The sequence below is a fragment of the Zingiber officinale genome, chromosome 4A (assembly GCF_018446385.1).
Source record: "Zingiber officinale cultivar Zhangliang chromosome 4A, Zo_v1.1, whole genome shotgun sequence".
Taxonomy (NCBI): Eukaryota; Viridiplantae; Streptophyta; class Magnoliopsida; order Zingiberales; family Zingiberaceae; genus Zingiber; species Zingiber officinale.
In genome coordinates, this window is record NC_055992.1 from 91,849,373 (window position 1) to 91,864,888 (window position 15,516).

Consider the following 15,516-nt stretch of genomic DNA (forward strand, 5'->3'; position numbering starts at 1 on the left):
TATATGTAATTTACTTGAAATTAAGTTGCTTGAGTTACCTAGGGTTGAGGATGGATATAAGCTCTCTCCTTCATCCCTTCTGGAGGTAGAGGCTTCTTCTTCTTGCTCCAGTCTTGAAGAATAACTCTCCTCCTCTTCTTCCTTAGATGTTGAGTAGCCCTCAACTTCTAATTCCATACCTCCATGATGTGAGCTACTTGGCTCACTTGACTCCTCTTCATGACTTGAATTGGAGCTCTCCTCATGGAACTTAGCCAAGTTGTTCCACAACTCCTTGACATTGTTGTATCTACCTATCTTACACAAGACATCATTAGGTAATGAAAATTCAAAGATTTTCGTTACCTCGTCGTTGATTATGGATTGGTGGATTTGTTCTTTCGTCCACTTCTTCTTCTCAAGAGGTTCTCCTTCTTTATCCACCGGAGGAATAAAACCTACTTGTACACAATTCCAATTTACTAGGTTAGTTATAAGAAAATACTTCATTCTTACCTTCCAATACGCGAAGTCGTCGCGATCGTAGAAGGGTGGAATCGTGACGTGTTCTCCAAGTTGATCCATTCTCTAGCTCGTGCTCCCCCGGGTGTTAATCCGACGAAGAGCGACCTTGCTCCGATACCACTTGTTAGGACCTTCGGGCGCGGCTAGAGAGGGGGGGTGTGAATAGCCGACCCCAAATTCTCGTTTCTTCCTACAATTTGAGTTAGCGCAGCGGAAATAAAAAGTAGAAACGAAAATGGAGAATATCAAACCTCAAACGCGACGATATAACGAGGTTCGGAGATGATACTTCTACTCCTCGGCGTGTTCGTAAGGTGGACGAATCCTATCAATCCGTCGGTGGATGAGACCCCGGAAACTCGGCTAATAAAAACTCCTTCTGGGTGGAGAAACCTCGCCATAATCTCTCTTGCAACAGTAAGATCGGAGTACAAATAAATACAGCAAGAAGCCAAGAGCAATATGAATGTAAAAACACTAGTTTGCTTGCCTTTTCGTCGACTGTTGATGAAGCAGCAACTTCACGGATGCCAACCACAGCAGCAACTGTTCAGTTGGAGACCCAGCCGAGGGAAGCTCACACGAAGCTTCAGCAGTAGAGAGCTCAACAAAGCTAAGATCGCAGAAGCAAGAAGTAGTCAACCAGCCTCTAGAGGCCCTCCACCTCCATCTCTTGATTTATATGAACCTGCGAAGAAGACAAAGAAGACACAGAAATCTAGTCGTTGTGACTCAACGGCTAGACTTGGACCGATCAGGCTCCACCCTGATCGGTCCAGGCCAGATCTGATCGGTTAGGGGACCGATCAGGCCCTAGGCTGATCGATCCCTAGACTGATCCCAACTCTCACAGAGAGTTGGTTGCCGAGCCCTGATCAGTCTGTGGACCGATCAGGCCATAGGTGGATCGGTCCACCGACCGATCCCTCCTATTCCTTCTCCCAATCTGTTTGGTTACTGATCGGTCACCAGACCGATCAGATGACCCACAGTGAGAATCAGTGTATCACTGGATCGGTCAGCAGACCGATCCAGATACCCATAGTATCACCGGATCGGTCAGCAGACCGATCCAATTTCCCAGCCTTAAACCCTAAAGCCTTCCTGATCTAGAGAACGAGCTACCGAGCCCTCTTTGACCTAGTCCGGAGAACGAGCTACCGAGCCCTCTCCGACTTCCACGTCTGGTCCAGAGAACGAGCTACCGAGCCCTCTCTGACCTAGTCCAGAGAATGAGCTACCGAGCCCTCTCCGACTTCCACGTCCGGTCCAGAGAACGAGCTACCGAACCCTCTCTGACCTAGTCCGGAGAACGAGCTACCGAGCCCTCTCCGACTCCATCCAGTCCAGAGAACGAGCTACCGAGCCCTCTCTGACCTAGTCCGAAGAACGAGCTACTGAGCCCTCTCCGACTCCATCCAGTCCAGAAAACGAGCTACCGAGCTCTCTCTGACCTCCCATGCCAAGCTTCCATACTTGGACTTTTCCGTGCCAAGTCTCCATACTTGAATTTTTCCCGTGCCAAGCTCCCTGCTTGGACTTTTCCGTGCCAAGTCTCCATACTTGGACTTTTCCCGTGCCAAGCTCCCTGCTTGGACTTTTCCGTGCTAAGTCTCCATACCTGGACTTTTCCCGTGTCAAACTCCCTACTTGGACTTTTCCGTGCCAAGTCTCCATACTTGGAGTTTTCCCGTGCCAAGTCTCCATACTTGGACTTTTCCCATGCCAAGCTCCCTGCTTGGACTTTTCCGTGCTAAGTCTCCATACTTGGACTTTTCCCGAATCAGGTCAACTCAAGTCGGGTCAACCAGGTCAACCTTGACCAAAGGTTGCACCCACAATCCCCCAAGTTCCTATTCTTGTCAAACATCAAAATATAACTTCTCCATTCTTGTCAAACATCAAAATATACCTCGAGTCAGGTCAACTCGAGTCGGGTCACCCAGGTCAACCTTGACCTAAGGTTGCACCAACAAAAAGAAGTTGGTATTTAGGTACATGCTTGAGAAGGTAATTCTTGTTAGATTACAACACGAATCATGCCTGATAAGTTGGTATTTCATTCTAAATGAGCTTATGAACATTTCATGTTGAATTTATTAAGAATTTAGTGAGTCTTGGTAATTAGATATATGTTGTTGGCACAGGCAGCCGATCGGGAAGAGGTGAAGGCGGGTTGGATAAACCAACCATCTATTTTCGTTCAAGCTTCATTGAAAATGAGTGCATAAACCAACCATCTATTTTCCTTCAAGCTTAAACAGCCTTTGGTTACAAAACTAACTTTGCAACAAAAGTGAATGCATCAAGAGATTCCATGCTCACAAAGTTTCAAGATACACATTTGTTAACTGATTTTTAGTTCCTTAATTTCTTTCAATGCTTTGTTTGGTTAAATGTTAGTGATAGTTGTCCTTTTATTGTATGCAATTAGGATTAGATTTCTTTAATGCTCTAGATTACGTTCTATGCTTAATTTCTTTAGTTGCTTACTTTATGTTGTCTTTAATTTCCTTGCAATCATAGCTTAAATTAGACTAGGTTTTCTTATTTGCATCATCTTTCATTTCTTAGGTTAGGTTCATTTAATGCTTTGCTCTTTCATTCCTTAGTTTGGTTCCGTTAATGGTGAAATCGTAGTGTAGAGTGGCAATGCGCTATGAGATCACTACTAATGGATAGATAGGATGTCTTTCATTAATTAGGATTAGATTTCATACTTGCTTTGCTCTTTTGTTCCTTAGGTTTAATTTCATATTTGTTTTGTTTCATTAATTAGGATCACTACTAACGATTTATGTTGTTTCAGGTAATTACTGCAGCCATTCCTACTATAGTTGGTGAAAACGTTAACGTGTTCATGACTTTAAAATAGTATATTCCAGATTTTCTTAAGGTGAGGACACAAATTTAATGAGGAATATACTTTATAAGTTGTTAACATCTAAATTGGTATCCTATGCATCAGCTTGATGATGTAATAGATCTTGAGATTCCAAAAGGAAGAAATAGACTTGTTTCTTTAAATGGTAAAACTTAAATTAAAGATTAGAAAGTCAACTGATGTAAGATGCCACTCCACTTCTCTTTTTATGATTTAGCTCATGATCAATGTAAACTTAAAGTATTAATCCAAAGCCTATGGTAACTTTCTGGATTCATTTTTATTGAAGACATTCTTTCCTTTAATTGCCCCTTTTAGAATTTAATGTATGACTTACTCCTTAGCATCATATGGAGTGTGTGGGAACGTTTGCATGAGATTGTACCTTTTAGAATTAATGCTGCTTGATCACTGGGAAAAATAATGTTTGCATGGTTTATAATAGAAGCTTTATATGCAGTGACATAGAATGAAAATTCTGCTTAATAAGAAATTTAAGAGCCACCATATTGTTTCAAGAGGTTACCATTTATGTTACATAGATAACGCTTTTTGCACTTTTGTTAAATGACTATATCAAATGGTTTTTATGGTTATGTAACATTTATGCAATGCAATTAGAATCACGCGTACAGTTTAGTTTCTAATTTGTAATATATATCTTTATTCGAATAGATGTCCTCAAGAGTATTGGGAAGAATGCCGACAAGCTAAAAAAATGAAAAGACTTTAACAAATTAAGGAGCACTAGGAGCTGTAATCCCTCCTCTTCACCGACATCTAAGTAGAAAATCTCGTGTTACATTGTTCTACCTTTGTTTTAATAGTGTTATCATATTGTTGGTTGCTTATGAAATTTCTTCAGAATATTATAGATATTATTTTTGAATGTTATAAAATTGTATATTAAATTTTATTTTGAAATTTAGTATTTTGAATGATTTATAATATTGAAAAATTGTGTATTAATTTTTTTTATTTTTTTATCTAAAAAAGACAACGATTTTTCACCGTTGTCGTAGATAGTTTAAAACTGTTGTTGAAGACCCTATTATTAAAGGTAGACGCTCAAAGACAACGGTGAAAAACTATTGTCTATGAAGAAAAAGACAACAATTTTTCACCGTTGTAAAAATGTTGTCTTTGCCTTCAAAGACAACGGTTAAAAACTGTTGTCTTTGGGCACCCCTTTTAACAACACGGCATTTAACAACAGTGCTAAATGGTCTACGACAACGGTGAAAAACCGTTGTTGTTAGATTTTTTTTCTTGTAGTGTTATTAGTCTGACGATGAAAAGTAATACTAAAGGTGAGCTTCGTACCCAACTTGTGATGCAAACTTTCCCAAAAATCTAAAAGAAAATTTCAAATCTCTATCAAACACAAATCGGGTTGGGATTCCATGTAGTCAAACGACCTCTCGTGTATATATATATATATATATATATACTATGTAATGGTGAATGTTGTTTTTTTGGGTAAGAGAAATGGGTTTATTTTAGTGTGCACCAATTTGGTCCTTGGGTGAGAATTTGACCTCATCATCCAACTTTTGGGTTAGTCTAAGTTGGGCTTATGAAGTCAATCTATGTCTGATTGACCTATGACATAGGATGTTTTAGCCTGTGTAAAGTCCCATCTTATTGGTCTAGTACATTGCTTGGCCCACGAGATTGCCTTTCTCAACTTGGTTTGTATTAAAATGTATGAAGTAGAGACTCCATCTCACTATTCAACAAATTGTTGTTCTTACATTAGTCATGTTGGGCTCACATAAACCCTTTGAGCTCTTGTTGTTTCTTTATAGGGCTTGACCCATGTGAGGGTTGATGTCAGGCTTAATTGTGAAAAATATTAATGATTGGTTAAAGAACTTAGTTCTCAAAGAAAATCTAAAGCACTTAATAATTAGCATCTCTCTTTTGACATATAGCAATGTCTTTCACGTGTTTAAGAGAGCTCAACCGAGAGGATAAAATAAGTCTTCGGAGATGTTCTACACAATTTACTAACTTTGACCTTATGCATCTACTGAGATGGGAATTTACTGTCAGAATCTTAACAACTCCACTGATGACTTTCTCTCACCTTTTCAAGATGAATACCTTTGATGATATTTCCTCAAAGAAAGAATTTCCCCATCTGAGTCACAAAGTTAAGCCACATTTACAAACCGTCTCCCAATAGTGTACTATCAATACTATTTAAGGAAACTTGACAACTATTAAATTTATGATTGAATAGAATATCACTTTTAACTTATTCAACATAGTAAAAATTTCACAAGAAATGTGGATCAATCATTATCACCAATCAAAGGCTAGGATTGCATAATAAACTTAAACAAATGTTTCCATTTATGAGGTCCAACATAGATGAAGCCCATTGGCAACTCACATAACCTTGTCTGTCTCATATTCATAACCAAAAACTAATCCTAACATGATCTATGAAAATCCAAAGTAGCATGTAAACAACCTAATATTTAGAAAATTTTGCCTTCAAATCCCAGTCCCATGGAGCATAGTAAGAACATTCAACCCAAAGAATACAAAATGTACAGGTCAATTATTCAATAAACACATTCAGGCTAGTAGATATTTTCATCGTCTCTCAATATTCTTCCCTTTCCATAATATGACTATTAATGCACAACTTATCTTGAATTCATTCGGTGAAGTTATTATGACTAGTAATCCATTTAAAATTTTTAAATCACCCAAGCACAGATGTGATCCAAACACACTCCTTAGCACAATACTATGGTATTACACCTGTGCTAAATTCTTATGGCATCTTACCAACCTACAAACCCAAGGATTTACAAATTTACTACCATCTGGTTCAATTAAAACTCACAATACCTTCACCATCCGTTCTTGACAATGGTACTACTCCATGAAGAGATGGTGAACTGCTATTATTCTAAATGATTGCAGCAAAAGAATCACAGATTTGTTTGGATCCGATTAGCAATTACCTTATTTAACCTTTCCAAAAGTCAACTCGGCATCTCCATGTAACTAATATTGTTTATCCCAATGCCCACCTTCTATTGTAAAATTTCTTTAAGCATCCAATTCTCCAATCCTACCTTCTACACGATCCCTAAAACAAGGCTACCTTGTCTTGATGGTCACTATGAGACCTACATGTTTTTTTTAATGGAAAGGACATTGCAGGGTATTATGCTTTATTCAGTTGTATGGGTACATGACTCAAATCTCTCTGGCTAGCTATGATAATGAAAAGTCATAATGTTAACCTTATGGAGTGCCAAATTAAGTGTTTAACGAAGCTATAGATGATTTAAAAGCAAAACCTGAATGGTCACACAACTTTAGAGTCAAATATCAACACCATGCTAGGGTGAACGATGCCTCAAGGCTGACTATTTATGTTCCTAACCAGTAAGTGTATGGTGGATCAAGAAAGATCAAACTTAGGATTCCTGTCCCTAAGCCCTTATCAATCCAGTCCTTATCAAACATGAGCAAAACATACACACCTCCCGGATTTATTTACAAAGCTAAAGTAAGAAGGTAATAGAGCGTTTCAACATATTCAGAATTGCCAAACCAATCAAAACACCCTTTGTAAATCACTTCACTCTTTGCGAAAGAGATACCTAAGAAGGATAAGGAGATCGATGTGAGATGTCCAATAGGTGTTATAACGGGAAATATTTTGGTATAGAGTATCAACACACATGATATCCTAATAGTTTTGTTGATTAAAATCCTTGCACTAGATTAACTAAAATGTGTTAAATATGTTCTATAGTGAGGAGTCAAGGCATCTAACTTATTGGATGGTTGATCTGAACTGTATGTTATGGCCAAAGTGACTCAAAAACAAAGTTGTTTGATTTGCATACCATTTATCGCCGATTAGGTATGGACAACCAAATCATTACATGTCCTATAATATCCACTCCACTACCTTGCATATTTACATAATCATAACTAAATTCTTAACTATAACTTAGAGAGGGAAATCTCACAGACTTGAAGACGGTAGTATTCGAGTCCTTGACGAGATTGCATGCACACATTGTCCTTTGGGAGCGACTGCCCTGATACCAATTGAAACATTCCGACTATATGATTTGTAACTTGGACATAACAATAACAACCTCAGTTTTTTTATATATTTAAGCTAAAACTCTTAATCACAATACAATCAAAGGTTCCAATTGAATATCATGCATAGCGGCCCTAGATAGTGTGACTTGCTTTCCATCTCCTCCTCTGGGTCACTCCATCTTCATGTCCTCTATCACCATCCCAATACCACTTCCTTTACCTGTGCAATATTACCGTGTGAGTTCACTAACCCAACAAGTAAAAATCCATAAGTAGATATAAAGCAGGGCTACTAAAACATTTGCATTCATTAAGGAAAGGAATAAATCATACATACATAATAAGGAAACCTCTGTAGAGCATAAAGAGATAAATATGAGATTATAGTGGTAAACCGTTAGAGAGCATAGTCACTTATCAGCCATAAACCTTGAGAGGTACCTCTTAGTTGTTAGTCATTTTTAGTCATTTATCAGTCATCAGTCATATTTGGAAGGACCCTCCTTGGAGCTCATCCTAAGGGACCTAACCCATATCGGCACCACCTAAACCCACATTCATCTAATTACCCCCTTACTTAGGAAAATCTACAAAACACCTTTATAGCATTTTAGTTCTGTCAACATTCAAACCTATCATCCATAATCCTATAAATAGTAGTATGATTCTATCATAACATTGAGGATGTTATGATTTAATCAAAGCAGTTTATGCATGTGAATATCTGAACACATAATTCACTCTTAAGCAAGCATTCATGCATCACCAATTAGAACATTATACTGGGCATGCACTTAACAAGTTCTACAGTTAAAGATGCGTAAAAATTAAACTTATACTACACATGTACAAGACAACAGCAGGCAAAATAAAACCAAAGGTAAACACATTCTAAAGAGATCCAGATCTTGAACTAATCCTAGATGAAAGTGATGCACATGTGGCAGTTTCATTTTGGAGCATGCACTGCTTAAGCATTTTAAGGAAGCAATTGAATACTCGCTCATACAACTTATACAAGTGGGTACCTGGTAACATAATTCCTTCTCAATCAACTTTTGAGCATCAACAATTGAAACATTACACTAAACATGTGTAGCAACTATTTCCTACAGCCAAAGATGCACAAAAACAACCTTTTAACTAAGCGCATAAGCATGGTGATCTTGATACTGGGTTCACATAAATATTCTAAGCCATACATTATCAAGGTATCCATAATTGAGACATGAACTTGTCCCGACTTGTTCAAATCAGTACCTAAGCATATGCTACAATAGTTTAAAACAAGTAGCTATGCAGGTAAGCCTAAAGCAATTGCAATAACAATATTAACTTAGACTGAACTTGTGTAAACACATTTGGAGCTCAAGGTGATACATGTGCAGGAACATTCAAGACTCCAAGTGTGCAAGCCCAAAAGCAGTAAATCCGTAGTAATATGGTCACAATATCTAAACTATAACTTAACATGGACACCAGCAACCAGTACTTAAAACCTGACAGGAACATTCGCAACTCGAATAAATCAACGCCGAGCTCACAACCAAATCCGAACACAACCAGCGATAAATCGATGATGTTATTGAAATTGTAGCCTCCACATATTCAAATGAAATCTATTGCCAAACCCGCAAGAATCAAGCAATTGCAATTGAAATAGGGACTACAAGAGAGGTAGGACCCCATCATTTACTAGTAAATCCCCATTCTCTCCAAAACTATCCCAAAACACACAAGAAAACTCTTAATCCACTAAATCTATGTACCAAGGTTGAATCCAAAGAAATCGAGCAACACGGACTAGAAATCGAGCGACACAAACCAAACCCTAAAGGAAATCCATTGCTCGCAGCTGCCGAAATCACAAGAAAACGCATCAAATTGTAGAACTGCTTACTTTCGTTTAAATCCGAAGCAATTGAATCAACTAACCGAGCTCAAGGAGGAAGGCAATCATCGTCATCTGCAAAACCTCACAAGAATGCATCGCAAAGCCTAAATTCGGGAAAAACACACTGAGCAAAACAAGAACACACTCAACATTCTCAAATTCGACAACAACCTACCTAAGAACCCTACCCGTACCTACAAAAGGGAAGATTATTTGCCTTCCCTGAGCTCTGCTTTGCCAAAAGATGTGCACCCTTCTTCTTTCCCCCTGCCCGACACGATTCGCGACCTGCTTCCACCCTTTGCCGATGAAACCGCTCCCTTCCCCTCTTTTCCCCCGCGACCACTTCTTATTTAAGGCACCTTCACTACTCCTAATTGGGCCCCAAGTTCACTAATCAACCCACCTAAATTTTGGCCCATAAGATTTAGATTAGATGTAAATTTAGACTCCTTTAATGAAAACGACCTAAATAACTTTGTGGAAATCACGATGCCACATTTATTTATTTATATTTCCTTATTAAAATTTCTATTCCAACATTATTAGAAACAGTGAATATGTCCCAATCCAGAAATCATATCATAGTGAAGATCCACGAATAAATAAATGGAGATTTACTTCTTCACATATTAGTAAGATGAGAGTTTTGTTGGACCAAGTCTCATCTGAAGAGATAAATATCGAACACTGTCACCTAACTTTCATTTGTAATTTCTAAATAATTATTTCTGATTTAATATGTTATTAGTGAACTAGTCCCTAACCCTTTTGAAAATATATTGGTAGAAAATCTCCCTTACCTTGATGGTACTCTACATCTATTAGAAACATCACTGGTACATGATATAGAAATCAGATGCCCAAGTGATAGTTAATGCCCTAATTATATTATGCATCATAACTAAATCAAAGAACTAACAATGGAGAACATGCATGTTGCTTAATAAAAGGGTGAAAGAATTACTTGAAATAATAGAAAAGTAAGGTATCTTGGCTAAATCAAGTGACCTTGCAATGGATTCTCATCCTGAACCAGTTGCTTCTAAATCAAGATTTAGGAGAGGATGTGATCAAAGTCACTATAATTACAAGGATACTCCTATTGATAGTTCTATATGGTCTAAGCTTTTACCTCAGAAGAAAAGAATCAAGATAGAAATCTACAAGCCTTTTGAGAACATCACAAGAAAAGGAGTTTTTCTTGACCGAGGAAAATAAAAAATTGATATATAAGATATACAAGAAGAGGGAGAGATTATCTCAATTCCTAAAGGAAATTCTAAAGAAGAGGCCAAGAAGGAGGTTGAAAGAATTGTCAAACTTAACAAAATGAGATTATAAGCCATTGCAATAAGTTTGTATTTACACATCAATTAGTTTGAGTAGTTTAATTTCAATCACTAATTATAATTTTTTTATGATAGTATGTCAAGAAATAATTTAAAACTTCCAAGAAGAAAAAATAATATGAAGATGTGACATACTTGTTAAATACATTGGGAAAATTAAAGTATAATAGTTTTAACCCCTCATTATATAGTTAATTTAATTCTGTTACAAGTTTAAAAATTCACAAGTTCTAATATTTATTTACCTTATTGAAAGTAATTGATTTTGTTTTCAAGCCTACTACAAAACTTGTTTGGGAGGAAGCTAAGCACCTTTTTGTTTAACTATGATTTTCTTATTATCTGATGTAAATGCTAATATTTTTACAAGAGGGGAGTTAATTGATATTTATTGTTCGATTCTATTTAGGGGGCCTCCTCATCTAGTAGGCCATACAATAACTCTATGTGTTTTTTCAACCAAGTCATTGTAAGGAGTTTAAATTATCAGATAATATATAATAGTTGAATATACTATATTAATTAGTTACTTATATATCTCTTTGTACAATTATAGTCAACATCAAAATTTTTATGGAAGACTGTCACGACACAAATCATAAAAAGTCATTTAGTAAATGAAGAGATTAGGTATATTTTTATACCTATTACCACAGGTGATGCACACTTTCACTTGCTGTCTATCGATACAAAAGCAATGACTTTTAATCATGCCTACTCTCTTGACATAATGGTAAATCATCGTTAGATTTTGAAGCATGGGTGAGAATATAATATTCCTGTTTATGTTATTATTATAGTATAAATTATAATTGATATTAGTTTTTCTATTTCATTCTTATAGGTATTTGAATTAAAAGAATTTTCTCTTGACAAACATGCTATTATTCATCCTAGTTTAAAATATCACAATTCCTTTAACAAATAGATTTGTGTCACAGTTGATTGTCCATAACAAGAAGCCAGGTAAGTATAAGATATTGTTGCAATATCCCTTGGGTCAAGGTTGACCAGGTTGACTAAGCTTGAGTTGACTCAAGTTTGAGTCTCGATGTTTGAGTTTCGATGTTTGACAATATATGGAGATTGCAGGAGCAATCGTCTGATTGGAGAGATTATTGATACAATTCCCCTCTGGTCTAGGACTGATCAGTTAGATGTGAAGGAGAGTCAAATAGGTCAAAGACTTGGCTGGATACTTGACTGGGAAGTCCTAACTGGAAACTAGGAAGGTGAAAGTCCTAGTGAGTGAAGTCGTACAGTGGGAAAATCCTAGTGAGTGAAGTTAGGTGAAAGTCCTGGTGAGTGAAACTAGGTCATAGAAAAATCCTAGTGAGTGAAGCTACGTGAAAGTCCTGGTGAGTGAAGCCAGGTAGTGGGAAAGTCCTGGTGAGTACCCCTGAAGTGCTGCTTTCTTCCGATGTCCCTCCCCCTTCATCTATGCTCTCGATGCTAATTTCAGACGAGCTTGCTTCATTTTTGTAGTCTTGATAGCTTGCCATTAATGCAAGTCCAGAGAAGACCTCAATCTCTGATTCGGACAACATTTCGTCCCACGTCACCTTCAGGTTTTTGTGCTTGTTCGTTTGGACGAGCTTCTTGTTCTTGCCTTTGTCCTTGTTCTTCAATTTAGGGCAGTAGTTGTCTTTAACGTTCCCTTCTTCATCGTAGTGGTAGCATCTGATTTTTCTTCTCTTTCTACCCTGCCTAGATTTGAATAACTTTTTAAATTGATCTACATCATCACCATTTCCTCATTGTCGAAAGAAGATTCTGACTCTTGTTCATCCATCTTCTCCTTGAGGGCAATATTGTGCGTTGACTCCTTTAAATCTGCACATCTCGATTCATGGACTTCAAAAGTTGAAAATAACTCTTCTAAGGTAATAGATTCTAAATCCTTAGAGATATAGTAGGCATCTACTAATGATGTCCATTTCATATTTCTAGGGAATACATTAAGAGTGTACCTTAGCGAATCTTAGTTACTTACCTTTTCTCCAAAATTCGAAAGTCTAGTGATGAGCTCCTTAATCCTCGAGTGAAGGTGTGCAATGGTTTTGTCTTCTTCAAATCGAAGGTTGGTGAGCTGGTTGCGAAGTAAGTCTCATTTCTCAATCTTGGCTTCGGACGTCCCTTCATGTAACTCAAGGAACTTCTCCCAAAGATCCTTTGCTAAGTTGTAGGTGTCGATCCAGTTGACTTCTTATGGTGGTAAGACACTTAGCAGATGAAACTCTGCTTTACCATTTGCCATGTAATCGGCCTGCTCCTTCTTCGTCCATTGATATTCTTCCTTACCTTCGAATGCTACAAAATTGAACTTCATTATTAAAAGTAATTCAAAATCGGTTTTAAAGAATACTTGCATTCTCTTTTTCTAGTTCACGAACTCCCCCTTGAATTTCGCTGGGTATATGCTTGGTCCGACCATCAATACTGTGCTTCGATCGGCGGTTAGTCTTTCTGAAGCGTCCTTGCTCTGATATAACTTGTTAGACCCCTTGGCGGCTGGCTAGAGGGGGTGAATAGCCCCTGCACAAAAACAAACAAAATGAACCTTCCTCGGCTTATAACTTAAACAAGCACTTGCATAAGAATAAATAAAAGCTAAATTAAAAAGACGAGGCTCACAGATTTACTTGGTTATAACCAGGAAGGTTGTTAATTCAAGGTAGTTGAATCGCACTAAGAATCTCCTTCAAACGGAGAAGCCTCTTATATCAATGAACGCACAAAAAAAGAAAGCTAAACAAAATAGAAAGCATCTACAAGTGTTGTTGTACTATTTCTTGTTGTTGTAAAGCTTTGGGAGCAAGGATGCTTATATAGCCTTGCTCGGAGCGCTTGGAAGGGTTCCAGGCGCCTGAAGTCGGATAGAACTCTATCACCGAAGCGTCGGTCAAAGTCCACGTCGATCTTGATAAAATTTGAATTCTAGGCGCCCGGACTGCTCTGGGCGCTCGGAATGGTTCCGGGCGCCCCGAAGGGGAAAGTCAACATTTTGTTAACTTTTTCTTTAGGCCTCCAACTTCAGCTCCACTTGCTTCGGTCCTGGTTTTCTACTCCGACTCTGCTCGCTTGGGTGATTTCAGCCATTTGAAATAGGGCTCACCTGAACCAAACTTTCGGCCTTCTCCTCGAGCAAGCTTCTGCTCCGACTTATCGTCCCACAGAAACGTCGCGCGCCTCCTTCTCTTCCTCCCACGTACTCTTTCGCAGCACCTCATCCCTCAGACGCACCGAGCCCATCGGCTCTCTCTCATGTCATCCTTCTCACTAGTTATGTCTTTTACTTGACATCCTGTGCTCCTAAGTTTCTGTACACTTAGACACAAGGTTAAACACAACAGGACCTTACTTAACTTGTTTAATCATATCAAAACACCCTTGGGGTACCAATAGAAAGCCCCCAAAAGACTTTGACAGTTTGTTAGGCCAAGCGGACAAATATATTAACATGAAGGAAGGTCAAGCTGCTCAAAAAAATGAAGCAGCCAATTTGATTCCTCCCTTCCAAGACCTCTACCTCCCCTATAGTACAAAGAACACCGACCGACTTTTATCCCCCAGCTCCCATCCTCCCAGCTAGGGAAGATAGAGTGGTATAACACATGGAAGTGGAGCGGACATCTTTTGCCTTGCCGTGCCAATGGATGCCTAATTTTTGTATCTACCATCAGACCAAGATGCACAACACCCAAGATTGCCAACAGTACACCCGGGACAACCGCTAAGAGGTTGATCAAGGATGACCGCCTCCCCTAATTGCTTTAGAACATATCAGATCTCCAGTGCCAAGCTCTGATGTGGCCAGTCAACTGGCCAATATACGACCACTACCAAGTAATCTTTCTGCCCCTCATGAAGGTGGGGAACTTGTGAAAACTAGATAGGAGGAGAATCAAAGTAATGTTGCAGTAAGAAGGGTGGACATGATTCCTAGAGGACCTAGTGATAGAGATTTCAACATGGCAGAAAAAATCCATAGTCATAGACTAGAAATCCATGCAGATGGCTCTAGCCGAGAGCAAGCAATAGGCCCCCCAAATCAATTTTGGGCCTCAAGATCTAGAGGAGATAGAGCTCCCCCATAATGATGCTTTAATCATTAAAGTCATCATTGTCAACTCTAAGGTGGCTAGAGTTTTTGTGGGCACCGAGAGTTTCGTCAACGTCCTCTTCAAAGCAACCTTTGATAAAATGAAGATAGATCAAAGTGAACTTCAGCCTATGGCTACTGCCTTATATGGATTTACAAACAATGAAGTGCAACCACTTGGACAAGTTAGACTGGTCATTTCCTTAGGGGTTGATCCCTTGATGAGGATGCAAAGGAGCACCTTCATTGTTGTAGACACTCCATCAGCTTACAATGTCATATTAGGAAGACCCGCTCTACATGAATTTCGAGCGACAGTCTCCACCTTCTACCAAAAGATAAAATTTTCTATAGAAGACAAAGTAGGCAAGGTAAGGGAAGACCAGCTGGTGATGCGGAAGTTCTACGTAGATGTGGTCAAAATGAAGGCTCGTAAAGTTAAAAAAAACAAGTAGCAAGGGTGCTCATCATACAACAAGAAGTCTGACGTCAGCCGATCGAAGGGTGAGAAGAGGTACAAATGCACCCCGACCGATTGAACAGAGTTACATTGATTACAACTGATCTGTCTCCATAAATGAAGGAAGAATTAGTGGACTGTCTATCCCATAATAGGGATATTTTTGCTTGGTCACCACAGGAAATTATGGACATTTATCCAACCTTGATGGAACATAAGATCCACATTCCTCTA

General features: G+C 38.4%; 1 protein-coding gene across 1 annotated transcript; it reads right to left on the bottom strand.

Annotated features, from left to right (window-relative positions):
• Window positions 1-7,465: 7,465 nt before the first annotated feature.
• LOC121972496 lies at window positions 7,466-12,512 on the bottom strand. Its single transcript, XM_042524157.1, has 4 exons — window positions 12,460-12,512; window positions 9,563-9,741; window positions 9,410-9,472; window positions 7,466-7,694 (listed from the first exon to the last, which is right to left on the bottom strand). The coding sequence occupies exons 1-4, from the start codon at window positions 12,510-12,512 to the stop codon at window positions 7,645-7,647; spliced, it is 345 nt and encodes a 114-aa protein (XP_042380091.1). The 3' UTR covers window positions 7,466-7,644.
• Window positions 12,513-15,516: the final 3,004 nt, after the last annotated feature.

What these genes read in the sequence shown, in the direction of transcription:
- LOC121972496 (XM_042524157.1), bottom strand. Translation starts at nt 12,512, where the DNA reads ATGGATGAACAAGAGTCAGAATCTTCTTTCGACAATGAGGAAATGGTG. An exon ending in AATAATCTTCCCTTTTGTAG is followed by an intron (nt 9,473 to 9,562) that starts GTACGGGTAGGG and finishes TCCCGAATTTAG; the next exon opens with GCTTTGCGATGCATTCTTGT. An exon ending in TGCCTTCCTCCTTGAGCTCG is followed by an intron (nt 7,695 to 9,409) that starts GTTAGTTGATTC and finishes AATATTGCACAG; the next exon opens with GTAAAGGAAGTGGTATTGGG.